The 27,509-nt window shown below is 40.8% G+C and overlaps 1 protein-coding gene across 1 annotated transcript in view; it reads left to right on the top strand.

The window, feature by feature from the left end:
• Positions 1-27,509, top strand: part of zmp:0000001114 (suppressor of tumorigenicity 14 protein homolog) — a 99,872-nt gene that overhangs the window by 50,472 nt on the left and 21,891 nt on the right. Inside the window, exons 13-15 of the mRNA XM_042107500.1 lie at positions 11,466-11,573; positions 14,743-14,856; positions 15,530-15,649. Coding sequence (XP_041963434.1) covers positions 11,466-11,573; positions 14,743-14,856; positions 15,530-15,649 — 342 coding nt within the window. The remainder of the gene's footprint in view (positions 1-11,465; positions 11,574-14,742; positions 14,857-15,529; positions 15,650-27,509) is intronic.

Genomic DNA, 27,509 nt, shown 5'->3' with positions numbered 1-27,509 from the left:
AGCTCTATACAAAACATATTGATCTCAATGGTGCATTTTGCCCATGTTCAGGGTGGAAAGTGAAAAAGAAAGATTTGCATAAGACAAGTCAAATTAGTGTTTTTAAAAAGAAAGGATCATGGAGAATAAAGAAAAAAATATAAACAAAATCTTTGCATATTCCAACAAGGTGTTTGGGTGCTCTGAAAATGAGAACCAAAATGACTTTTCAGACTTGTAAGGTCTGCTGTTCAGACCCTGAAGGAATTTATTTTCTGTTCATTGTTTTTTGTGAGAGTGTTTCTACTTATCTCAGGCTCTTGATTTATTTTCTTTACTATGTTGAGTACAAATATGTCTTCTGAAGACATATTTGTACTCAACTACTATTCAGAGCCCAGCCAAAAACTCCAATAAAATTTGTATCAACTTTGAGGGACAGCTATGACCCTGTAGGATTATCCAGACCAAACGTGACGATTTTGCTACATACTATTCCTATTTATGTACCAGCATGCAAAATTTGAGCCTCCTACAAGGTTTAGTTCTTGCGCTGTGGGGCTTGTGAACTTTGACAAAAAAAAGAGGCCGACCAAAATCGACACCCCCCTCCCCCTGTAAAACTGGCTGTATCTTGGAAAGTATTGATCTTACATAAGAGTAATTTTACAGTGTGTCTCCTGGGTAACATAGGTACACCTGATAATTTTTTCAGAATTTTTTGAGACCTAAGTGCGTGGGTCCTGGTTCAATTGACGTGGAATGACCCAGGAAAGTTCCCGACACTTGTTGTAAAAACGTCTTTAATAATCAAACAAGTGTCCTCCAGACCTCAATGTTCCATCAGTCAGTATCAAAAAACATAATCAGGCAGTTCAAACATAACTTTAGTACCAACTGAAAACAAGATCTTCCCCAAAAAATTCAGGCTGCAGTGAAAGGGATATACATTTAAATATTTAAAATAAGGTTAATTGTGCTTCAGTAGCACTGTCATTCAGAGCTAATGACAGTCAGCCTTTGCGTAAAGAAATAGTCTATACATTTGAACAAGCCACGTTAAAAGATAGCCCAAAACACGTCAGACTATATAGGGTTATGAAGGCTTGTTTTAACAGGGTTTTATCAACAATCTTGACAAGGAACCAATCAAACCTATAATACATAGTCCCTTAATAAACAGCAGTCACTTATAATGCTAAACATTTTATTTAGTTTCAGCTGAGCTGACACACCATCACCCCCCCCCCCCCCAAAAAAAAAAAACCCTCTGTGAAATGATTAGTGTTATTATAAAGTATGTTGAATAACAAATTGTACATGAGTGAAAGGCAGTATGATAATAAAGTTTTTCTTTCTGTCGAAGCACTTAAATGTCACCTTTGGGATATAGCATGGTAGATTCATTGAATGCTGCTCAACCAAACCATTTGAAGAATGGGCAATGATCCACTCACGTCAGTGTCAAAATCAGTAGGCTATACTAAGCGAGTGCAAGCGAGTGACTAATTATCTACACCAGGGGACCAGGAAGTCTGGTATTATTTTAACGCCCTTTACCTGTAGCTTCACTTAAGGTAAAGGCCTGAGTTCTGTTAAGGTGGATCTCTCCTTACATTTTTGTGTCAATACTTTTAATGCTTAGTTAAATCAAATTTCCCAGTATGAGCATTTCTGAACAATTAATAAATATCCCCTCATCAAGACAAATACCACAGTTTTAATACCAATGGCTGTTCTTTTATTTCTACTAACAAAAGTAAGGATATGGGAGTTATATAAATAACAATAAATATATAAATGTGAAATATAACTGTATGTTTAACAATGAATATATAAATTATGTATAGCTAATGTACAACTAGATGTACCACATTGCGGTACAACATATGACCACCGCTCAGTCCTGTACATCCGTTCCGCAATAATAAATCACACTTTAATTTGTCTCCATCTTTTACTCCATCCCCCACTCTTGAAACTTTTGTGTATGCTTGTTTTGTCATGCCTGTGTGTGTGTGCGGCTGCACATAAAGTAGCCTACTGGCGCTGAAAAGGTGAATAGATTGTAGAATAGCCAAAGAAGTTGTAGCATTGTTATAAAACCTTTAAAATCTCTAAACAATCACAAGTAGGGCAGTTCATCACAGTTCATCCATTGCAACTGGATTGATGAAAGGTCACTTACACCTGTAGGCTACATTGTATTTGGGAAAAGCAAAAGGTATCAGCATAATGTATATATTTATTTATTTATTAATAAACAAAAACATCTCTGTCAGTTCCATGCCATTTTCAACAGCTATCAAAAACAAAGGTCATTTTTGGATGGATGGATTTTTTGTTAATGTTTCTTCTTCTACATAAGATTTTAGTCATCTTTAGTTCATGTGATACTTTATTGTCAATGCACAAATTAAGTAACAGTAGTCTGAAACGTTATTGTCAATGCACAAATTAAGTAACAGTAGTCTGAAACGAAATGCTGTTTTACATCTAACCAGTGGTGCAAATAACTGACATGTCCAAATGGGCCTTGATGAAATGCGTCGCTAGACTGTTCATACACATTTTAACGGGTCAAAGTTGAAGAGCTGTTGTCCGTTATTGTTCGTGCAAATATAGGCTGATTCATGTTCCCTTGCATTGTGTAACTGAGGTCCATGGCTAGTCTGGCTTTCACCAGACCAAGCTCAATCTTTTAAGAAATCAAAAAATAAATAGCGGGCAGATCAGGCTGGGTTCACCCAGCCTAGTCCATAGGCGCCTGATATTGTTTAATTTTCCGATTGAGATATCCACGCTCTGGCTATTCTAAATGCAAAAATGCATCAGGGAGTTAGGACAAAACTGTAACTAACAAACTAGATCCTAATAGAAAGCTGTTAGCTTCCCTAAGCTACAGGTAGGCCTATAAGGTAGGCCTATTTACAACATAAATTGTCAATAGGCTATGCTGGCGACACAAATAAAATCTCCTTTGGAAACCAATGGCTTACGCCTTACAGTATCAAGCGGACTTAAACTGCCATATCGTGGCGAAAAGTTGTAATAAAATTCACGCAGCTCCATGAGTCAAGGAAAGCGCGAATGAAGTAGCCACTTCTAAATGGGACCCTCTACACAGTAGCTTAAGGTGTGTTGCTAAAGCAGCCATAATGAAATGAAGGTGTCATTGTTTGGATACTTTACATACATGTGCTTTTTAATCTCACAGACTACAACTACCAAGCTGGAATCAAAGCACATCGATTCCCCTCTCACACCCTGCACGCACTTAAAACAAATAAATAGGCGTCTCAGTCTCACGCATGTATAGGCAAAACTGTATCAGACCGGTGTAACGTTGGTAAATCTTCCATTGCACAGAATGATTTTTGTAGCACATGCAACAAATGACAGTCGAAAGATACAATTACAGTGCTGCTATCAATTTGCTTTGTATAGTATAAGTATAAGTATATATACTTTTTTGATCCCGTGAGGGAAATTTGGTCTCTGCATTTAACCCAATCGGTGAATTAGTGAAACACAAACAGCACACAGTGAACACACAGTGAGGTGAAGCACACATTAATCCCGGCGCAGTGAGCTGCCTGCTACAATGGCGGAGCAGTGAGGGGTTAGGTGCCTTGCTCAAGGGCACTTCAGCCGCGGCCCACTGGTCGGGGCTCGAACCGGCAACCCTCCGGTTACAAGTCCAGAGTGCTAACCTGTGGGCCACGGCTGCCCACAACCGCATTTATAGTTTTCTACAAATGCAATCAATCAAATTGGCCTCCATCACTCAACCAACGCTAACGGTAACATTATTATACCTAGGTCCTTATTGATATATTATAAGATTAACGTACCTGCAGTAAAAACCAAGCATGTCCGATAAACATTCTCAGATTTATTTCGGCTTCAAGAAGAAATGGGAATTACATTTCATGTGAACATCGTCCTATCCTTATTAGACGTTCTCTGTGGTAAACTACAGTCCTTGTAGGAAGCGTCCATTGTTTTTCCAACCCACTTTTAACTTCCAACAAACTTACGTCTCACTGCAACGATGCGCCATCTAGTGGACAAACGACTACGTATCGCCAATACTGGAAATGCAGCCATGATGATGAATATTTGGCTTTCTTTTAATCCTACTGAATTTGTAATTATGTATCAGCCGTTCTAATACCGATAGTATGTGCGTGCCTGTGTGTGTGTGCATGTGTATATGTGTGCAGCACCATCTACAGGCCAATGAGTGTACAGTCACTAAATGTACACATAACCTAAATTTTTTTAGACCCCCCCCATGGATGAAATTCTACGAAACTTGGCATACCCCCAGAGAATGCCAGGTCAATCATACACATAAAATTTGGTGCAGTTCTGAACATCTTAACTGAAGATAGGGGCGATTAAAGCAGAACGATATTGCATTTTCATTTTTTACCGGGGGGTGCAAATCACAAATGAGTGATTATGGGCCAGGTTGATGTGGGCCCTTGAGACCAACATACCATAAAAGATTCTTCATCCTCAGTGCCACGGTTCAGGTAGTTATTTAGGAAAAACTGCTTTTTTTTTACGGTTCGGGGGGCCCAGCACGGGGGGGGGAGTGGCCCCCGGGGACGAAACAAAATTTTTCCGTAAAAGTCTAGTGGGGCTACATACCCACCAAATGTCATGTGCACCGGTGTTTCGGTGTCCCGGGTATCGTTGACCAAAAATTCAGGAAGTAGATGAGGGAAAGAAAAAAAAAAAAAAAAACCTTTGACAATCATTATATGACCACTTCGCTAATCAGTTGCCAACTAAATATTCTGAATAGTAAAAGGTTATAAAAACAATCAATACATACAATATAAAACCTGTGGCTTGACGAACTTGACCAGCAAGTGTAAAAGATGCTCATGAGAGAGAAAAAGATGCAGTTTTAGACGTGACCGAAACGATAGGCCTTATAGGCCCGACGGTAATTGTAAAGCAATTTACAAAAGATTCACTGAACAAAAATGCTGATATGATACATGAAAATGTAGCTAAAAATGTGGAGAATACAATGCAATCAAGCATTTTGGGCGATGTGGAGTCACAAGCTGGCAGCAGATTAAATGCTCACGATAGAGAAAAAGACGGTTTTAAAAGGACGTGACCTAGTTGAGGCAAGCCATGGCAATAGGCCAATAGGCCCGACGGTATTTGTAAAGCAATTTACAAAAGATTCACAGAACAAAAATGCTGATGTGGTACATGAAAATGTAGCTAAAAATGTGGACAATGCAATGCAATCAAGCATTTTGGACGATGTGGAGATACAAGCTGGCAGCAGATTAAATGCTCGAGAGAGAAAAAGATGCGGGTTTAAATTGACGTGCAGACCGAAGCTGCAGCAAGCAGGTGATATTTAGAAATGTATTTCACAAAATCCAAGACTAAGAACAGACAGACTATGTAACTGTACACATTGAGGCCAAAAATATTATAATAATAACAATAATAATAACTTCAATTTATATAGCGCCTTTCAAGATACCCAAGGTCGCTTTACAAGAGTGGGAGTAGGGCGGCAAGGGCAGGGTAGGGGTTTAGGGAGGGTAGGCAAGAGAGAAGAGGTGTGTTTTGAGGTGCTTTTGGAACTGTGTCAGAGAAGTGGCGGAACGGATAGGAGGGGGCAGGGTGTTCCAAAGGGTAGGGGCAATTGCACAGAAAGCCCTGCCACCAAAGGTCTTGAGTCTGGTGCGGGGAGTGGAGAGTAAGTCCTTGCTGGTGGAGCGCAGGGACCGTGACTGGGTGTACGGGTGGAGGAGGTCAGTGATGTACTTGGGTGCCAGTGAGTGAAGTGATTTGTAGGTGAGGAGGAGGATTTTGTAGCTGATGCGTTGTTTGATTGGCAGCCAGTGGAGCTTCTTAAGGGCTTGGTGTGGGTTAACACCCTGGCAGCTGAGTTCTGGACATACTGCAATCTGTCTAGGGCTTTGTTGGGCAGCCCAGACAGGACACCATTGCAGTAGTCCAGACGGGAGGTGACAAATGCATGAATGAGAGTTTCGTTGACTGAGTCGGTGAGTGACGGCCGGAGTCTTGAAATGTTACGGAGGTGAAAGAAGGCAGATTTGGTGATGCTCTGGATGTGGAAACTGAATGAGAGTGTGGAGTCCATAATGACGCCCAGGTTCCGCACTTTGGGAGATGGGGAGGTGGGACAGCCGTCGATGACCAGGGTGAGGTCTCCAACCTTCCTGAGCAGTGGTGCTGGGGCCACCACCATGAGCTCTGTCTTGTTGGTGTTGAGTTTCAGAAGGTTGTTGGTCATCCAGGTTTTGATATCATGCAGACAGTTGTTGAGTTGTATTGGTGGGAGTTGTGAGGAGGGCTTGGTGCTGACATACAGTTGGGTGTCGTCTGCATAGCAGTGGAAACTGAGTCCATGGTTGCGGATGATCTGACCGAGGGGGAGCAAGTAGATGGTAAAGAGGAGGGGGCCAAGGTTAACGCCATGGTTAACTGTTGCAGTGTTGGAGTAGGAGCCTTGCAGAGTATTGTTTACGGTTGGAGAGGTAAGAGTGGAACCAAGAGAGAGCAGTGTCGGTAAGGCCGATGAGCTCAGAGAGACGGGAGAGGAGGATGGAGTGGGAAATGGTATCGAAGGCAGCAGAGAGGTCGAGGAGGATGAGGATGGAAACAAAGCCGTTGTCTGCAGCAATCAGGAGGTCGTTTGTTATTTTGATGAGGGCGGTTTCGGTGCTATGATGGGGTCTGAAGCCCGATTGGAGAGGTTCAAAGAGCTCATGGTGGGACATGTGATCATGTGATGCAGCAGAACAATTGCTTGCCTGGCCACCTCCGAGAGAGCGAGAGAAAAAAAGATGCACATTTAAAAGGGTCTAAATTCCAGTGCGGAATTGCGGGTATTGCGAATAAATTATTACTTAGTATTGAGCATAATAATAAAAGTCCTGCAAATCTAGCCATCATAATGTGAGAGATTCCCACACATTTTACCCTGTACCCTGTCTGACATTAATATAATAATGGAGCGGCCTGAATGCGGGCCAACTCTGACTTCAATTGAACCCCATGCAGAGACACACACACGCGCGCGCAGGACCACTTTGGGGGTGCCTCTCTTTTGTTGCTCTTTCTCTCTCTCTCAGCAGGATTTGTCACCGCTGAAGTCAAATTATAGCCTAGGTGCTTCAACATCAACCGCTATCGACAGGAAAGGAAAACCAACATTTAGCGATCAGGAACCGTCAGGAATCTTGCAAATACAGAAGCATGACCGCCTAGGCTATAACGTAGAGAACATGGATGACTTCTCTATTTGACGTTCGATTGCGGACGTAAACAGACAGCTACAGACACGGAGTGCACATTAGGCCTACTTTCACTTTCTGTGCATATTCATTACGTGAAAGATAATTAGTAGCAAAACAGCGATCAAATATTACATGGCAGTGCGTTTTGTTTTCAAATGTTTTCATGCATGTCTAGATAACAGGTGAGGGATGTTTAGGAGACTCGTAAATCCTCAAATTTAGCAAAGCACAGCACCTTTATTTGGCCATGGCTTGTATTCGAGTCAGCTATAATATAGTCCTTTATTTCTTGCGTTTTATTGTGAGACATAGGCCTACTTTTCGTTTGGAGCGGCATGGGTAGGCTATCAAAAGCAGATGTTTAATTTGAGATTTAATTTACGTTTGGACTGTTGATTATATTGCTAAATATCGGGACTGATGACCACTGAAATCTGTGGGGTTTTTAATGGCTTACTATTAAGTTTCATAGTGTCGGGAATTTCGATTGCCATCCACTTATTGCGAGATAAGGTATCCGCGTTTTCATTCATTCGTGTGCTGTGCTGCAAGGGAAACCTTATTCTAAGATAGCCTAAATGTAGTTATTTTTTAAATTATGCATGATTTACTTTTTTATAAAATTCATAGGCTGATGCCTGGCAGCAACAATTGTGTTTAAATGTAGGCTTCAGCCTCTAGCTTAGAAGTGTGCAGCATGCGACTAGCTTGAGAGCAATGAGAGCAACGTGTTGGAGACTCATGGTGTACAGTAAATGACTTTTCATTGGCAACAATACCAACCAACAATATAAAATATTAAGAAGAGCTCTTTTATGAGTTAAATTGAAACAAAATTATACTGGCTTTTATTTGTCCAAATCTGAGGCCCGGCTATAAATAGAATCCCTGCCATAATTTGACGATTTAGGTATGCACGTGTGTTTCAGGCGTAGTGCAAGCACTAATCTCTGACTGAAAGTGCACAGGACTTGTGCATTTGAGAGTGCTCTCTCGCGGCTGTAGACGTAATGTTTCACGTAGGGTTCATGTCAGTTAATATAAATTAACATTTAAAAACATGTTCAATTATATATTTTTTCATATATAAGTCGCACCTGACTATAAGTCGCAGGACCAGACAAACTATGAAAAAAAAAATGCGACTTATAGTCCGGAAAATATGGTATAGAAGATATCTCACATTAACGTTTTCTTCTTCATTGGCGCATATGGCGAGAAAAAGGCTTAACGGTTTAATGTACCTAATCAACGATCAATGATCACCAAACTTCTCTTTCATATTGCTCCTAATAAGCACATAAAACTGTCAAAATGTCAAACCCAAAGTCCAATTATTATGGACGTTATCTAACATTAAGCGTTTCTGCTTCATTGAGGCCTGAAAGGAAAAAGCTTAACGCAATTCAATGTACCTAAACAATGATTCATCGTTGTTTTCCTACCTTAAGCCACGTTAAGCTTTTTCACGTTAAGCGTTTTAGAATGTCCCAGCTGAGCCTGAAAACAAAAAGGGTAACGATACCTCCAACAACGTTAGCTCGCGCTGGCAATGAGGCTCCACAGACCCGAGGTAGTGACAGGACAACAGCGGGGGAAAACATCCAGCAAAGAGGGAGTGAGAGTGAGACGTCCAACGTTGCCAGAGGAGGTATAAGGCACTCGGTAGCCTATCTGGTTTTCCTTCACCGTCGTCGAGTGAACAGCAGACACTTAGCAGCTAAACCGAACTCACTCGTTAGCTGGCTAGCTTACTTAGCTTGCTAGCAACGCCACTTATCTACACACGACTATAGCCCTTAACTTATGAGACTTTTTGTTTTTACACTATTACAAAACAAACAAACTCGTTACACACAGTTCCCGAATAGACAACTGGCATACCAAAAAAAATTGCTTATTTACAAAATAATCTCATCACATCTGGGTCCTTTCACCTGTAGTCAGCCTGACTAACGTTACTCCCAGGGCGTCTTATTATTCCAACGCTCGCTCACTACTCAAAAACCCGGGGACCCCTGTATGAACTGTGATTGGCTGTAAGCCAGTCTTAATGTTCTATGGGTTAGAGTGCCTACAAATAAACTCTTGAAAGTTCTCAACAACTATTTAAATATTGAATGTAGTTTTACATATTTAAGTATTAGCATATGTATTAACTTATCTATTTATCTATTTAACTTTATATCCGCATATTTATTTTCCCTGTGGGTTACATTATGATGATTTAAAATATTATGTTGTCATTTAAGAGACTTTATCATGGCATGAGCTCAACAAATCTGTCTGGGTTCTATGACTATATAGGTTGCTACCATAGGTTACTGTGTATGCTATGTTAAAGGAGAATTCCGGTGTGATATTGACCTAAAGTGTGTTGAAACATGATACCGAGTGTGAACGTATGTCTCATAGCCTATCTCGGCTTGTCCCCTGCACTCCAAAATCTGGCGCTAGTTAGCCGATGCTACCAACAGCTTTTTCAATGGTGGTGCTTCGGCATCGGGCTAGCCATGCAAATAAATCACTGTTTTACACCATTTACGGGGCTCAATGTATCTCCACACTTCATTGGTAGACTTCCGAGGGCCCTGACATTTAAAACGAGACATTGGGAACTTTGAAAAAGCACTGGTAGTTTACTTACAAGACGATTTATGCAGACAGTATCTTCACAAAGTTTAGCGTTTGCAGCCATCTTGAATTTTGTCACGATAAGTCGAGCAACGAGTAAGAATGAACAGGTATGATAAGGGATCAGATTCCAAAAATAATTCAGTGGAAATGCATGGATTCCAGTTTCTTCCAGTAGCAGCAACTGGAATCCATGCATTTCCACAGAAACCGTTTGCACGATCTTAGCTCCTCTGGCCTTGTGCCGTGGGAGAGGGCCGTCCCACCTTACCCGGAGGTGGGGGAGGGGCGCCCTCGCAACGGGCCCCTGCGGGTCCGGGCCGGGGGCGTGCCGCACCTCCCGCACCCCCTCAAGCTCCGCCCCTGGTTTAAGGGCCCTATTTTGCACCCTGGCGCATGGCGTAAAACTAGTTTTTCACCCGGCGCAAGGTTTATTTTCTTATTTTGCATGTTTATTTTTTTAAACAATACGCCCAGGGGTGTGGCAATTAACAACCTAGGGAGTGGCCTAGCGCATTGTCTAAAAATCGCTATTGAACACCACCTAAAGCGCATTACGCTACTGACCAAGAGAAACCTGGTCAGAAGTCTATGGCGAGTTGTTTATATGTTATTTTAAGAGCGCATTGTCAGTCATATCGGCGAGTGTGACAGATGTCATTCTCATTGGTTTAAATAATGTTATGCCCCAAACACACCCATGACTGATTAAGAAACCTAGGAACACCTTGTGCCATGCGCTCAACGTTTGATAACGAAAACACTCTCAATGTGGACTGGACATCCTACCAAATTTGAATAAGCTTTTGACAATGCGCTTTAAGACTGTCATGATAGGGCCCTCAGGCTTTAAATTTAGCAATTTTTCACTACCTATAGTCAAGTCAAGTCAAATTTATTTATATAGCACATTTCAAAGCAATAGCATTGCACCAAAGTGCTTTACATAAAATAATAATAATAATAATAAAAATAATAAGATAAAATATATCTATAGAAATTAAAAAGTGTGTGTAGCAACAAAACTGGGTGCTTCTGGCAACACTTGTTTTCCTCTGAAGAATGCTATTGAAAAAGGTCTCCTTAATTCCAAATGGAGACACCGTTGACCGAGTTGATCCAATGTACTTTAAAGCAGGTAAAACTTGAGGCTGGCTTGCGAAAGAATAGTTCTTTATTCTGGATGTTAACAACAGAGTTCTGATAGCTCTGTTGCACAGCACAGCACAGTGTTGCAAAGTGAAACCAAGACCATGAACTGACATCTAGAACACTCATGGCTAGATATAGGTGACATTATATACAGTACATGTACATTCCCATTATACCCTTACAATACTACAATACACACTCATTTTATTTCCTTTTGCTATAGGCTGCAGGCTGTTCGCACATGTTGTTTTCTTGGCACATAATTTTCTGCATATAATTTCACAATCAAGTAGCTTGCATATACAGACTGTGCTGTTTTTCCTGTTGGTACTTGTGCGTGCATGTGTGATTGTGAACAGACTACTAATAATAACAATGCATTTTATTGATCAGACTGTGAACAGGATCAATTTGCCTGTGCCAATGGAATGTGCAAGCCGAAATACTGGGTATGTGACAGGGTCAATGACTGTGGAGACAACAGTGATGAGTTGCAGTGCAGTAAGTCTTCTTAATGGGTTTCTTTTCCTTATGTTAACTTTTCCTCTTTCATTTATGGCAGTGGATATTTGAACAGATGCTACTCTAATAAACACTCATAAAAAGAAATAAGAAGAATAACTGACATTGGTATATAACTTGATGTACCGCAGAGCGGTACAAAATATGACCGCCGCCCAGTCCAGCACATTGTTTCCACAAAAATAAGTCACGTTTTGTCTAATTGTGTTCTTTTCCTGTGTATGTATTTGTTACCACATAGCCTAACTAGGCTATAGCTGCTATTAGGACTCAGTACACTTATGTGGTAGGCTATGGACTTTACTGTGCACATTTCGGGTAGCCTATCCTATATCAAGGAAATAATTATTGAAGAAATGCAGGCTACATGCCATGATACATGATACACCGAAAAAGTAAATAGATTGTGTGCAAGTTAACTAGCGTGAACATTGCATTTCATCACACTATGATCACAGTCGTTATGCCTCGTCAAAATTCAGTGAAAAAGGAAGGTTTGCTTAATCACAGAATAAACCTCACTTATTTCACTTTGGCTAGGCCTATATATAGGCTATATATATATATAGCCTATAACTGAGCGAATAAGCCTGGCATTGATCATGTTAACCTGCCGTTCTTTGAACTCTTTAAAAAGGTTGGGATGTCTGTCTGTGAGATGCTTGCTTAGCATGTTCGGTAACACTTTATTTTAATGTGTCGCTGTTACAGTGTACCAACCTAATTAGGTACAGTGGTACAACCTGTGTAACAACATACTTGCATTATGTATTTGTGGGTACCTACATATAGTTGTTACATTGTGATACTGAGTGCTTTTACAAAACTTTGCCAATTTGCCTTAAATTTTCATCAGAGGCAAAGAGCTGACCTGAGACCTGCTGGATGGGGTAAATCTGGTCATGATAGATTTGATATACAAACCATTCTTAGCTCCAGTCAAGGCCTTATTGTCTTCAGTGTACATGTAACAGCTGTGCTGCTACAACCGTGTTACTCTTTAATACAGTGGAATAAACCTATTTTATCCCGAAACGTCGGGAATTGTATCATTTTTTTTTACGGGAGGGCATCATGATACCTTCCTAGTATCGCTACATCGTACAAACAAATAGGAAAAAACATCTCTTTTTTGAATGAAAACAAATGTAAAAAATTAAAATGCATCGCCAATTATACTTGGGTGACCATTAATTTACCTGGGCCCAGGTAAAGTCTATGTTTGGGAAACCATTATAGGTCATTGTAGGTTCTGTTTGGCACCCCAAAAGAAAAACTGCTGCTTCCACTGAAACTAAAAACATGGTCTTAGATTATGCACATATGATAATTATTCACACTTGGTGAATTTGGCCCATATTTAGAATGGGAAATTAAAGTAAGTTTATGTATTGATAAAGAAGGGGCATTGTACAATAATAAAGAAAAGTAATTATATTTACACATCGCTGTAGGGTTTGGTGAAATCGGATTTTGATTGGAATTTGAGTGGGCCATTTTTTAAACCCCAACACTTTTTTGGTATCACTGTAAGGAAAAAATCAACAGCCTACTGTATAGTCATAAATAAATATCAAATTAAATTCAAGTCATCTTTGAGGGGCAGCATTTGGATCAATTGTTTTGTTTTTATCCTATACTTATGTACTAGCATGAAAGGTCTGAGCCTGCTAGGTGGTTCAGTTTTGAGATATGGGGCTGTATTTTGCACACTGCCGCATGGCGTGAAACTCGTTTTCCACCCGGCGCGAAGTTTAATTCCTTATTTTGCACGTTTAATTTTTAAACAATGCGCCCAGGGGTGTGGCAATTAACAACTTAGGGAGTGGCTTAGCGTATTGTCTAAAAATCGCTACGCCTGGTCAGAAGTCTATGGCGAGTTGTTTATATGTTATTTTAAGAGCGCATTGTCAACAGTCATATTGGCGGGTGCACCTATCATCCATGAACGCACACCAGCCACGTCCAAGCAAAACATTACAAATTGCACGATTACAATAGGAAACATAATTAGAATAAAGATATTACGAAATACTGTACATCTCATGATGAGTAGTTATTCAGCATCATTTGCAAATTGGTAATGACGGTTAAAAGCGATTAGGGGAGAGGAGAGAGACACGTATGGAGCACAGCTGAAGACGCACTGTCACGAGATATAAGCAACTCCTCTGCAGGATAATCATTTGAGCAATATTAGGGTAAGTGTTGCTTTTTCCAGCCTATGTTTTCGATGGTAACCCATTGTCAGTCAATAGTGAAAGTAACTGCATATAACTCTCTTGTCGTTGACTGACACCATGGTGAACTTAGTTTCACTTTGTCAATGAGTTCAAATAATAGAGGAGTGCAAATGCTTGAAGGCTATGCTAGGTTTTAGTAAAGCATGGTTTAGTGGAATGACTATTCCATACGGTCTCGCAAGCAGCCTCCTTCAAATGTGTCGTTGAATGTCAAAATACCGATGCATTTATTTGACATCGCGCTTTGCGCTGTTAAAGGGAATGACAGATGTCATTCTCATTGGTTTAAATGATGTTATATGTCCCAAACACACCCATGACTGATTAAAAAACCTAGGAACACCTTGTTGCGCCATGCGCTCGACGTTTGATAACGAAAACTCTCCCAATGTGGACTGGACATCCTACTAAATTTGAATACGTTTTTGACGAGTGACGATGCGCTTTTGACTGTCATGATAGGGCCCATGGACTTTAAAATTTGAAGAATAATTAAGACAGATCCACACAAATTCACACACCTCTCTCCTCAGGAAACTGGCTGTACCCTATTTAAAACAGTTTTGGCCTGATTTTGTTTTTAAAATGCAGGGTGCCTCATGCATAACATTTTTGTATGGGATGCGTATGGGATTCCCCAAAACATTATTGAATTAACATGGAATGAGCTTTTAATAAACTTTGCTTGCCTTGCCTCTATCACTGTCATAAGCAGAGATGTTTTCAGTTTGCTGAAATCTTGTTTATTGTTTTATCCTCATGCCTTGTTTTTTGTTGTTCCTCTTATTCCATTGTGAGTGTACCAGAACTAATGTAATTAGATGCAGCTTTACCTGCTGTATTTTATTTTAAGATGCTTAAGGAAATGTGCAGCTGTAAAGGGAAAAATTGTCTAATTTCTCCAGGCTGTGGTAAGGGCGAGGTACGATGTGGTGATGGTACCTGCATTCAGCAGAGTGGCGTTTGTGATGGCAAGAAAGACTGCGAAGACAGTAGTGATGAAGCATCCTGTAAAGAATGTGAGTGAAGTATTTTTGAAATTAAAGATGACATAGAATGGAAACCCATTTTTACCTTTCCTTTGTTGAAAAATGAGAGTTCCGTGCATTGTCATAAAACTGCCATAAAACATGTTTGTTTCTAGCCTAGAAATCTAGACGCACCCGAGCGGCAGCAAATTACATTTGCTGCCAGGGCTAGTCTAGCAACTCTCCGTTGGCGTGTGAGAACTTCTATCAGGCCAATCAAATCGTGTATAGAGTCGTTAGGCGGGCTTGCAACAGTTTGGTTTGAATTCCCTGCTACTTGAAAACAAATAAGATAATGTTGCTGTTGGCGAACAGTGTGACATGAGTTAAGCTTTTATTAAGTCTCAGAAATCCACTGTTAGACTTTTTAAATTCAATTAATGCAGGATGTTTCCAAAGTCAAGTTATACACATGCTCAATAATCTTAATACAAAATAAGCGTATAATTGTTTTATAATCGAGCATCCCTACTGAGAACCTGCAGCATGAAGTACTTTCCCCACAATGTTGCACTTGCTGCTTTTTTTCTGAACGTGCATGCTTTGGAATTCACTGTTCTCAACAATTTATTGTTTTACTGTATTACTTTATAACGTCTTTTTGAGGGAACTGTTTTAATCCTTTTGTAGGTTCTCATATTGACAGTATAAATTACTCCTACAGCCTCAGGGATTTGCACAGACTTCACTTTCAAGTGTCAAGACGGCACCTGTGTGAACAAGATAAATGCTGAGTGTGACCACGACAAGGATTGCGCCGATGGATCTGATGAGGAGGGATGCAGTAAGTCAGAGAACCTTTCACTGTCTACTTTTCTCTTGACACCTTTGCACAAATGCAAATTCTTGTTTTGCCTCAATGTGTATCCCTAAGCTGAAGTGAAATAAAAATTCACTAACAGCACAGATTAGGCCCAATTCTATGAAAGACCTCATTAAAAAGTTCTAGCTGCAGATCCAAGGAAGAGTCTGTAAACAGAGTATTTCCCAAGGGGAGAATTCAGACTCCTTGTTATGAAGATTCTGTTCGTACCGGCATACCCTCTACGCTTAGCCTAGAAATCTAGACACGCCCTAGCGGCAGCAAATTATATTTGCTGCCAGGGCTAGTCTAGCAACTCTCCGTTGGCTTGTGAGCTGGAAAAATTAAACTTCTATCAGGTCAATCAAATCGTGCATAGAGATGTTAGGCGGGCTTAACAGAATGATTGATGGCAGAGTTGCAACGGTTTGGCTTGAATTCCCTGCTACTTGAAAACAAAGAAGACGGATGTTGCTTTTTGCGAACAGCGTGACACGAGTTAAGCTTTTTATAAGTTGGCAAAAGTTTGAACTAGCCAACTAGCTCTGCTGGTGGGGAAACGCATGGGACTCATAGCGCTGTCCTATTGCGTGCAGAGGGAATTTGAAGGACAACCAATTATCCTGCCCCTCGGACTGAGCACTGCCAACGGTGAGTGCCCAGACCCTACATTTTAATGTGGGTCTAGCTCGTCAGGCTAACTGAAGCCATTTAAGCTCAGTCCATTTCGGGTTTTGCAAGTGTAGTCCAAAGACAAACTGCAAATTTCTTGGGGCCGGTTCCCCAAAATGTTCTTATCGCTAAGTCGTTTTTTAACCTATTCCTTCACATCTCTCTTAACGTTATGGCATGATTCCCGACACGCTCGTACGCTAAGTATATCTTCTGTAAGTCACACGTTCGTAAGGTTGGTCTGGACCATTCGTAAGCTCTTTCTTAGCGTTGTTTGAGCTCAAGACGCTAGTCGCCGCCACTGTGCAGCAGTCTTTAGAAATCAGCGCAGCGCAGTACAAGTCAAACTATGGTAGGTCTACAGTATGTTGACAATGTTGTGGCTCAACGATGATTTTATATTATGGACATTTTAAGACTAATATGTTCGCAATGGATACAGGCCTATTTATGAAGTTTACTTTATTTGGTATCAGAACAAATATGGTGGTAATTAGTAGGCTATTTCGTAATGTCATTAAATCGTTCAAATTGGCAATCACTTTTTTATTTTTTTAAATTAAAAGCTGGCAAAGAATTTGCCTCTAAATGGCTAAGATCTATAAATGGGTAAGCATGGTGGTGTCCAGTAAGCGACCAAACTATGGCAGCGATCCAACGTGTCCTTGTATTGAATCAAAGACGGCGCTGGCCGCAGAGCCGTTTAGTCCATGTCGCTCCATAGCTCTTTTTTGTTGCTGTTGCACAAGTTATTCCAAAAGCTGTAAAACAGTGTCACCTTGTGCAAGCTCACCTCGTCCAGCAAAACTTCAAGTTCTTCTGATGAGAAGCTTGGTGCCTTTTTTTATGTTGCTTCCCCACCATATTCTGTATCTAACTCTCTCTCTGTTCATTGTAGATAGGTTGCTTTTTATTGAAAACATTAACCAATGGCAATCAATACCGCATCAAACAGAAGTAACTGCAGCTGCTTGCCGATCAATTCTATTTGTAAGGTATCTTACCATTAATATAAAAGTGTAATACATAATTTTTAGAATGTTAAACCCATGCCAAGAAGCGGCACAAGTGGCACAACGGGATAAGGAGGGTGGATGATTAGCGAGGGATAGGCCTACCCGGTTAGTCTACTGTGTACCCAACACATTTCTACCCAACGTATAGTAAAAAGAAAAGACAAATTTAAAACCAGAAACCTAACAAATATTCTTTCCATACCTCAGCATATTCCTCAAAAGCCAGAGGCATTTTCAGCTAACATGGGTTTACTAAATATAGGTGCACTTACTACCAAAACCTTTGCAATCAATGATTTTATTAGTGAAAAAAATTTGGATTTTCTGTTTCTTGTTGAAACCTGGCTGACTTCAGACAGCGAAGCTGTTCTTGTTGAGACTTGTCCCCCAAATTATAATTTCTTCCACTCAATTAGACAAGGCAAACGAGGTGGTGGAATTGCCTCCATTCTCTCAAACAAATATAGTTGCACACGAGTCAACTTTGGCGAATTCGCTTCCTTTGAGTATATTGCCCTCACTCTGAAGGCTGACCCAGCTGTACTTCTATTAACCTTATACCGCCCTCCTAAACTATGGACTGGCTTTCTCGACCAGTTTTCTGAACTTATGTCGCTCATCATCACTAGCTATGATCGGATAATTGTAAATGGCGACTTCAATATTCATGTCAATAAGACAACTGATGCTAAAGCCAGTAAGTTCCTTAATGTGTTGGACAGTTTAGAGCTAAAGCAGCATGTTACAGGACCCACCCACAACCTTGGCAACACCCTCGATCTAGTCATTTCCAGAGGGATAGAAGTCACAGACTTATCAGTAAATGATATAAATATGTCTGATCATCATTGTGTATCTTTTAATATTGTACTACATACTCCAAAAATTCATCCCGAAATTGCAATCAAATCGCGACTCTTGGACATTAGAGCAGAACAGCAGTTCATAGCTCTTATAGACTCCATAAATTTAGATATTTTACATCATCCCATTGATCAAATGGTAGAGGCTCTTAATCGTGAATTAGGCGCTCTGCTTGACAGAGTGGCACCCTTAAAGACTAAAAAAAGGCCCTGTAGCAAACTGACACCTTGGATGAACGAAAATATCCATGATCTAAAAAGATCATGTAGGAAAGCTGAGAGAACATGGAGAAAAACTAAGTTACAGGTTCACCGTGCCATTCTAAAAGAAAAAATTGCAAATTATAATAGAGCTATTCGGAATGAGAGGAGGAACCACTTCTCTAAGGTAATTGCTGAAAACAGTGGAAACTCTAGGGTGTTGTTCTCTACCATTGATAGGCTATTGCATCAAACACCTTTTGATACACTCAGTCAGGCATCCTCTCTAAGATGCGAAGAATTTGCAGACTTCTTCAAAAACAAAGTCATTTCTATAAGGGAGGCTATTGGTAACATAAGTAATATGTTTGATAGTACACCCAAAAACAGCCCCCCAAAATTAAGGTCCTTTAGCACTATTACTCAATCTGAGCTTGGTAAAATTATAACTCAAACCGGCTCCTCAACATGTGTTTTAGATCCAATCCCTACTACATTCCTCAAAAAAGTATATGATGGCTTAGCTCCCTTTTTTCTCAAGGTAATAAATACCTCATTAGAAACAGGTATATTTCCAACTGCTTTTAAAACCGCTGTTGTGAAACCTTTACTTAAAAAGTCAAATCTTGACCATACCAATCTGAGCAACTACAGGCCTATATCAAATCTATCGTTTTTGAGCAAAGTACTTGAAAAAGTTGTTTGTAATCAGTTAAATACCTTCCTCAACGAAAACAGTATCCTTGAAAAATTCCAATCAGGTTTTAGATCAAATCACAGCACAGAAACGGCTCTAGTAAAGATAGTCAATGATCTCAGACTAGCTACCGACTCAAACAAAGTCTCAATCCTTATTCTTCTGGATTTGAGTGCGGCATTTGACACCATTGATCATAGTATCCTAATTCACCGCCTTGCGAAGTGGGTGGGTCTCTCTGATAATGCTCTAAACTGGTTTCAAACCTACATTATTGGCAGAGATTTTTATATCAGTCTAGGAGATCATGTATCTGAAAAACATGACTTGCCTTTTGGTGTGGCCCAGGGGAGCTGCCTTGGTCCCCTGCTATTTTCTCTATATATGCTTCCATTGGGAAACGTCATAAGTCAGCATAATGTAAACTTCCACAGCTACGCAGATGATACCCAATTGTATCTTTCTGTGGAGCCAACTAACCCAGATGGCCTTTGCTCCCTCACTGCATGCCTAACCTCCATTAATCAGTGGATGAGCAAAAACTTTTTGAAACTAAATGATGACAAAACAGAGGTACTTCTGGTTGGACCAAAACTAAAGCGAGATATTATTCTTAGTAATCTGGGGAACTTGGCACACCAGGTCAAACCAAAAGTAACAAGCCTCGGTGTCATCTTAGATGCAGAGTTAAGTTTTAAGCCCCATATCAGTAAAGTTACTCAGACAGCCTATTTCCACTTGAGAAACATTGCCAAAGTGCGGCCCTTTTTAACTCAACAAGATGCAGAAAAACTAATTCACGCCTTTATCACTAGCAGGTTAGACTACTGCAATGCACTTTTCACTGGTCTTCCCAAAAAACATCTAAAGAAATTGGCACTCATACAGAACTCTGCGGCTAGACTTTTAACTAAGACTAAGAAGAGAGAACACATCACCCCTGTGTTGGCTGAACTGCACTGGCTCCCTATTTCCTATAGAATTGATTTTAAGGTTATGTTAATTACTTACAAAGCTCTGAATGGCATAGCACCTTCATATATCTCTGAGCTTTTAATATCTTATCAACCACAAAGGAAACTTAGATCATCCAATTCTAATCTTTTAATCGTACCCAAAGTGCTCCACAAACAAAGTGGAGAAGCTGCGTTTATCTATTATGCCCCCAAACTATGGAACACCCTGCCTCTGTACATCAAGCAGGCGAGTTCAGTAAATATTCTTAAAAAAGATCTGAAAACATACCTGTACAGGAAAGCTTTTAGTTAACTCATCTTATCCTGTAGACTACATTTTCAGATTATTCTACATCTGCTACTATTGGAGGGCGCAGCCAGCCAGAAGCAGATGGGCTCCCCCTATTAAGTCAGGTTCTGCTCAAGGTTTCTTCCTGGAATATGGGAGTTTTTCCTTGCCACAGTTGCCATATGGCGTGCTTGTGGGGGGTAAGAGGGTTAAGGCTGCCAGTCTTATGACGTCATTTTCTATATTTTTGATATGTTGCTGAGTATAACATAAACAGCAAAGAAAAGTGATTGATAATGACTGACTGACTATTATTGTGTTACATGCTTCAAATGTAAAGCACTTTGAGCTGCATTCTGTGTATGAAAGGTGCTATACAAATAAAGCTTTATTATTATTATTATTATTATTATTACTGTACATATCGTGTGAACATATTACTGACAATTTGATAATTTAATTATTTGACTGATAACTTAAACTATACTTTACTTTACTTAAAGCTTTTATTGTCCCCTAAGGGCGATTTGGTTTGCAGCAAGACATCCATACAGTAGACAACATGGGACAAAAAGTACAACATGACAACATGAACACCCAATGGGTGAAGAAAACATACATGCAGATAAGCAGTGCAGTGTGTATACAGGCAAAAAATAAATAAATAAATAAATAAATAAATAAATAAATAAAATACAATAAAAACAGGAAACACTTTCTGCTCTCCATGGAGTACCTTCATACAGCAAGAAATCATATCTCACACTGTGCATCAAAAACACCATGATGTCAGCCCAGAGCTCCAAAATCTGAGTTCAATAGAGAAATGGCACTGGGAACAAACAAATGTCTATATCTATTGGTTGTAACTGCAGGGAATATGAAGCTAGCATTAGAAGGTAGCAACTGAAACTGAGAGTGAAGAGGATGACCATTTGCTGATAAAATAGATTCTGCCTTTTTTTGGACAAATCTACTGTACAGGTCTGATGGGCTGCTTAGTTTTCAGCCTCGCCCTGGGTTCTTCCAGCCGCAGTTGGTCAGTTGGGCCAGACCATGGAGAGATTTGTATACAGTCAAGAGGAGTTTGAAATTGATGCGGTAGCGGATGGGGAGCCAGTGGAGTGAAGCCAGAACTGGGGTGATATGTTCACGTTTTTTAGTGCAGGTGAGGAGTCGGGCGGCTGAGTTCTGAACCAACTGCAGGCGGCAGAGCTGGGATTGATCAATACCAGTATAGAGAGCATTACAGTAGTCCAGTTGTGAAGTGATGAAGGCATGGATGACTCTCTCAAGATCGCTCTGGGGCAGGTAGGCTTTGGTCTTAGCTAGGGTTCTGAGGTGGAAAAAGCTCTTCCTAACTACTGCACTGACCTGCTGTTCAAACTTGAATTTGCTGTCAAAAATCACGCCCAGATTTCTGAGAGAGGGCCTGATGTTAGAGGCAATGGGGCCCAGGGCATTGGTGGAGAAGGCCGGAGAGGTTTTGCCAAAGACAATTAACTCAGTCTTGCTCTCGTTAAAGGAGAATTCCGGTGTGATATTGACCTAAAGTGTGTTGAAACATGATACCGTGTGAACGTATGTCTCATAGCTCACCTCGGCTTGTCCCCTGCACTCAGAAATCTGGTGCTAGTTAGCCAATGCTACAGTGGGTCCCAGTTAAAAATTGACACTTCATTCTCGATCATGGTGAATGGTGAAATGTAAGTACAACTGCAGCCGCTTGGGGGCAGCATAGTCCGCTGTGGAGTTCCACGGTCGAACCAGACGGCGCATTCGACAGCAAGGGCTGTGATTGGCCGAGTTTTCAGTGCGTTTTTCTGTGTTTTTAGCAGCCCCTGCAACATGCTAGTCCACTGTAGCCTAAGCCTTGTACATAATGTTAAACATAGTTTTGGATTCAGTGGCAAGATTTCTTGATTGTACAGTGTCTGTCTCTCAGTAATGTTTTAAAATGAGAGCTTCGTCAGCTGGCAGTAGGCTACTTTGTCGGTAGTCATGAGAAGTTCGCTTGCTAACAGAACATAAATATGCTGCCCAGAAACCTTGTGAATAGTTCTGATTTTTTTTACTACACTAAAGAGGTTGAAATATAGACTTTGCCTACAGCATCTCCTTAACAGTAATGTTAACAAAATGACAGCATTCATATGACAAAGAAAAACGAATTCGGTCACTCAAGACTGTGCCACAGCAACCAGTGTAGGCTACAGTCCTACCCAATAGGCCTACTCGAAGCAGATAGCGTTGTCTGACGGTCGAGTGGGTTAATGCACGTATTTCCAGAACAGGTCTGCAACTTTCAGGTAGTTCTGAGTTTGAATCTAGGCAGGAGCAGAGCCATATAAAGGCCTAGGCCTATTGTTATAATTTTTTGCAAGGTGTTGCTCCTGGCAATACTTGTTTATAAGACGTTTGGTGATTAATTGACAGCTGTTTTTGGGAGTAAAACGACTGTTACGCGCTGTTACAACCGTAGGCTACAATGATTGCAATACAAAAATATGCGCGTGTTAGTTTAGTTAGTTTTGTGATGTTTTGCACTTTTGCCTCATGTGTTTTCAGGTTTGAGGGCTTTTTTGGCAAGATTGACCTTGGTTAGACTCCGCATATGTTATTTCTCCGTATGGAAAATAAAGTCAGTTTTCGACACACATCTGTTATTAGTTCAATAACAAGTGTTGCTTGTTAAAACATGTGACTAGTGAAACTCAAATGATTTTAGAAATATTTAGCCAAAGCCAAAAAGTGTTAGAGAGAAGGAGAGACGCCGGTGCAGCTCAGATGTCTTCTTAATTTTCTTTATTCTTTAGTAAAAGGTGCAGAACATTATTAAACTTTGACTAACGTTTCGATATTCGTTAGTCAAAAACATCGACACATCGAAATGTTAGTCAAAGTTTAATAATGTTCTGCAGCTTTTACTAAAGAATAAAGAAAATTAAGAAGACATCTGAGCTGCCCCGGCGTCTCTCCTCTCTAAAATATCTGTCCTGGCCTGGTTGCAACGGATTGTGGCCAAACGACAGAAGCGCGGAGAACCCTCCTTTGTCTACCAAAAAGTGTTACTTTGTGCCCCGCGCTCCCCCACTGCTTGTGAAAGAAGGGGATGGGGGAGGGGGGCTTAACGTGAAAAAGCTTAATGTCACAAAACGGCAACGAGTCATTTTAGGCTACAGGCCTTCATAATGGTAGGCTACAGGAAGTGGGGGGAGGGTATGGGATGACCAGAGCCGTCATCTATCGTCTTTCCAGGCACACAGCTCGTTATATAGCCTATCGACTGCCTTAACAGATACAGTAGGCTTTGCTCTTGGGTTTGGCCTTACAGCGAACTCAATGCTCTTGTTGCTTGCAGTTTGTTAAATAAAGCGATGCAGATTACATTATTTATTTCTGATTAATTGCGTCTTTTGATGTATTTTGCAATATTTGCTTGTTAGGCTGGGCTACTGTCAATGTCCTGTACAGGTCAATGTTCAACAATTGCTGGTGTAGGCCTAGGCTATTAATCAATTAGGGACTGTTCGTTATTTATTTAATTAAGGGGCTACCGGAGGAGTTTTGGGAGCGTTAGTCAAAAAAGACGTGACCCTCCCTCGCCAGCAAGAATTTTTTCTATGACCCTCCAAAGTGATTGAGAAAAAACGCATGACCCTCCCCAGTCCCAACAATTTATTGATGCCTTAGGCTACTGGGTCAATTTGGGAGCTTGCATGCTACGACTCCTTCCTTGAAATGCCTTGAAAAGGCTGTCGTTTGCACAATTTCACAAATAATCACCGGACCGAAACAAACCTGTCAACTTTTCCCGGGTTTATCGCGTATTTTAACTTTTTCCTCGCTGTCTTAGGAGGAGCTGCAGGGCCGTCGCAAGGGGATGCGAGGCCCTGTGCGAACTTGACAGATGCAAGGCCCTTTTCACTTACGTGCATGAAATCATGCGATAGCTTACTTTACACATAGCCAAGGCTACCGTCGGTGTATTTTAATAGTAGCCTAGTCTAATAAGCTACACCAGCTTGCCTTTAAGAGGGGAAATTCAATTGTATAGCCTATAACATTAGCTGAGTCACATATTTGGCCATATGTATTTATCATAGGCTACAACACGAAACCAAATAGTGTAACAAAGGCGAACACTTTAACAGGGGGAATTAATTGGGCATGAATCATTGTGCTGAACGGTATTTGTCAATGAGCAGAAACACACACGACATTCAAACTATTGATAAGATGTACTGGTCTGTATCTATAGGCTAACATTGGACAAATAAATGACACTGACTCGCCATATCCTGACTCAGGAAAAAAAAATTTTTTTCTTGCTTTCAATCATAGGCCAGTTTGCAGGTAGCCTAACGTCTTTTTCATAGAAGGGAGAGCCCAGTCTCTCCTGTGACATGGAGGTGCGCAAATAGTTTTTAATAGCCTGTTCAACTTCGAAAAGCTTCGTTCACCCGATGCCAGTCACTGATCGCAATTTCAAAGTTCGGAAAGCTTCATCTTTTTAAGTTTTAAGTGCAGTGGCCCCTATCTGCCCCCTTTGGAATTATATCTCGAGCCTATTATAAGGTCCAGTGCGTTATGTCCTGGGATTCGGATGTGCTCAAAAAGAAAAGAAAAAACACTTTTTTATAGATGGTTATGAGGAGCAATGTGAGAGAGAAATTTGATGATCATTGATCGTTGTTTTGGGACGTTAAGCCTTTTCCATAGGCGTCAGTGAAGGAGATTGAAGAATGACCATTTTTTTATACGAAAATATTTCTTAACTACAAAAACTCAGTGTCTAAAAACTCAGTGTCATTCAGACTCAACCCTCTTGTTCTTTTATTATCTTTTTCGTTGTCGTTTGAACGTTGGCAAGCAGGCATGTTGCGGTTGCAATTTAAGTGAAATTTCTACAGTAGGCCTACAACATGCTGTTTGGCTGGGCTACTGTCAATGTACTTGTACAGGTAAATGTTCAACAATTGCTGGTGTACAGGTTATATAATCAATTAGCTAAATGATTTGTCCAGCTGTTTAAACATTTTTTCGTGCTACATTCAAACGCAAAAGGTGCTTTGATATATTTTTCGTTTGAACGTCGGCAAGCAGGCATGCTTTGGTTGCAATGAATGAGGATAATTGCTTTTTTTTGCATTATTTTGAATATGACTCGCTCCAGTCTCAACAGCACGTACTTTTTCCACACGCTAAGTTCTAACACACATAGGCCTATCCCCTCTCGCTTTCTCTCTCTCCATCCCTGCACACGGTGCTTTCTTAAAGGAGCTGCACCATTTTACAACAATTGCATCTACATTTTCATATTAGAATGTTTTGTCAAGTGTAAGCTTAAACTACCGTGATCGATTTAAGTTCCCGTGCCCCCGCTGCGTCATGGAAGCAGTAAGTCAGTCGCATCAAAAATAGTAGTGGCACCCAAGTGACACCTTGTGGTTGTTTGTGTCAACTGCAGTTTGTGCCATTTCTGCTGAGAAAATGGGGTGCGTGATTCATGAAGGAACCCGTCCAAACTTAACGGGGACCCACTGTACCAACACAGTGTTTTGTTGTGGTACCTCGGGCATCGGCCTAGCCATGCAAATAAATCACTGTTTTACACCATTCACGAGGCTCAAAGTAGCTCCATACTTCATTGGTAGACTTCCAAGGGCCTTGACATTTAAAACAAGACATGGAGAACTTTGAAAAAGCACTGGTAGTTTATTTACAAGACGATTTATACAGACAGTACCTTAAGGAATTTTACCGTTCGACTGCCATGCAATTAAGCAACAAGCAACAAGAGGCCATAGGTTCAGGGGCGTCACTAGACCTTATTCACTGGGGCACATGCCTTAGTAAAAGTCTCCAGTGCCCCAGTAAAATTATAGCGCTGCTCTCGCTGGAAACGGCATGAGCGCATCTCCATGCCTGCTTTAGTCATGACTCGAGCCTGTCACTTACCAGCCAATAAAAAACAAACAAGGAAAAAAAGAAAGGGGCCATAATAGCCAATCAGGAAATAGCACCTCTGTAGCTGGGTAAGATTGAACGCAACAACCAATGAAAATCGTTCAAATGATTCTTCCGAGTGTTTCGTTGTACAGTGGAAACCGCTGGAGCTCATCTCATCACTTTGAGCGCAGAGTAAGTCGTCCTCTGTTTTAATGTTACAACAAATTCACAACTTGTTTGACAGAAAATATGACAAGTTGATCGATGTTAGAGAATGTTGCCCACATAATTAGCATCTGTTTTTCAATGCTTAGCGTCAAATTTGTAGCCTAAATTTAGCAACAGTTTACCAGCTTGTGCTCTCTCCCTGACACACACACTCACACCATGCGTAGGCTGCATGCACACGTGCGGACAATTAATAATGATTTACGTATAGTGTAGAGAGAGTCCTGTAAAAGTAGCCTGTACTGTTTGTGAAGCTGTCCTACTGTAAAACTAAACATAGCCTTCTGATAAACTATTCAGAGATTCAGAAAATTCTTCCTGAACAGAGGCAGAAGGAGAAGAAACAGTGAGGAGAGATGAGGAGGACCAGTGGCGGAACAAGTCAGAGCCGAGCCGGGCCGGGGGCGGGGCACATGACCGGGCCCTTTATTAAACTCATCATAACATAATTTTACAACATAGGCTACACATGCCCGCAACAGCGGGTCTTACAAGCGTCAGCGCCACGGAGAGCAACTATGTCATTTTGAAGTCCATCGAACGTACATGAAGTGTAACCAAGAGAACAACAACAAAAACATTAGGCTACATGACCCCTAATAATAAAACAACAATAATACGCAGCACTATTTGAAGGGCATACGACGAGCCTTGCTCTCCGCGAACTCGTCCACGATGCTCTGTGTATGTCCATTTTCTTTGCTCTCTCATTCTCTATGGACAACATGGCAAGTCCACTCAGTCTCTCCTGTCCCACTGTGCTCCTCAAGTGGTTTTTAATGATCTTTAACTTGGAGAATGAGCGCTCAGAGGTTGCAACGGTGACGGGAAGAGTCAAAAATAAAATTCGGGCGGTGCAAATCTCACTGAATGCAGAAGTTACTGCTGGGTGGTTGCATTGGCGGAGCGAGGGGGTGGCTTCGGGGGCTCAAGCCCCGAATCTCTTTTTAAAAGCCCCGAATATTTTT

This window comes from Alosa sapidissima, chromosome 10, assembly GCF_018492685.1.
Source record: "Alosa sapidissima isolate fAloSap1 chromosome 10, fAloSap1.pri, whole genome shotgun sequence".
In the NCBI taxonomy this organism is placed as follows: domain Eukaryota; kingdom Metazoa; phylum Chordata; class Actinopteri; order Clupeiformes; family Clupeidae; genus Alosa; species Alosa sapidissima.
This window is presented reverse-complemented; position numbering and strand designations above follow the sequence as displayed.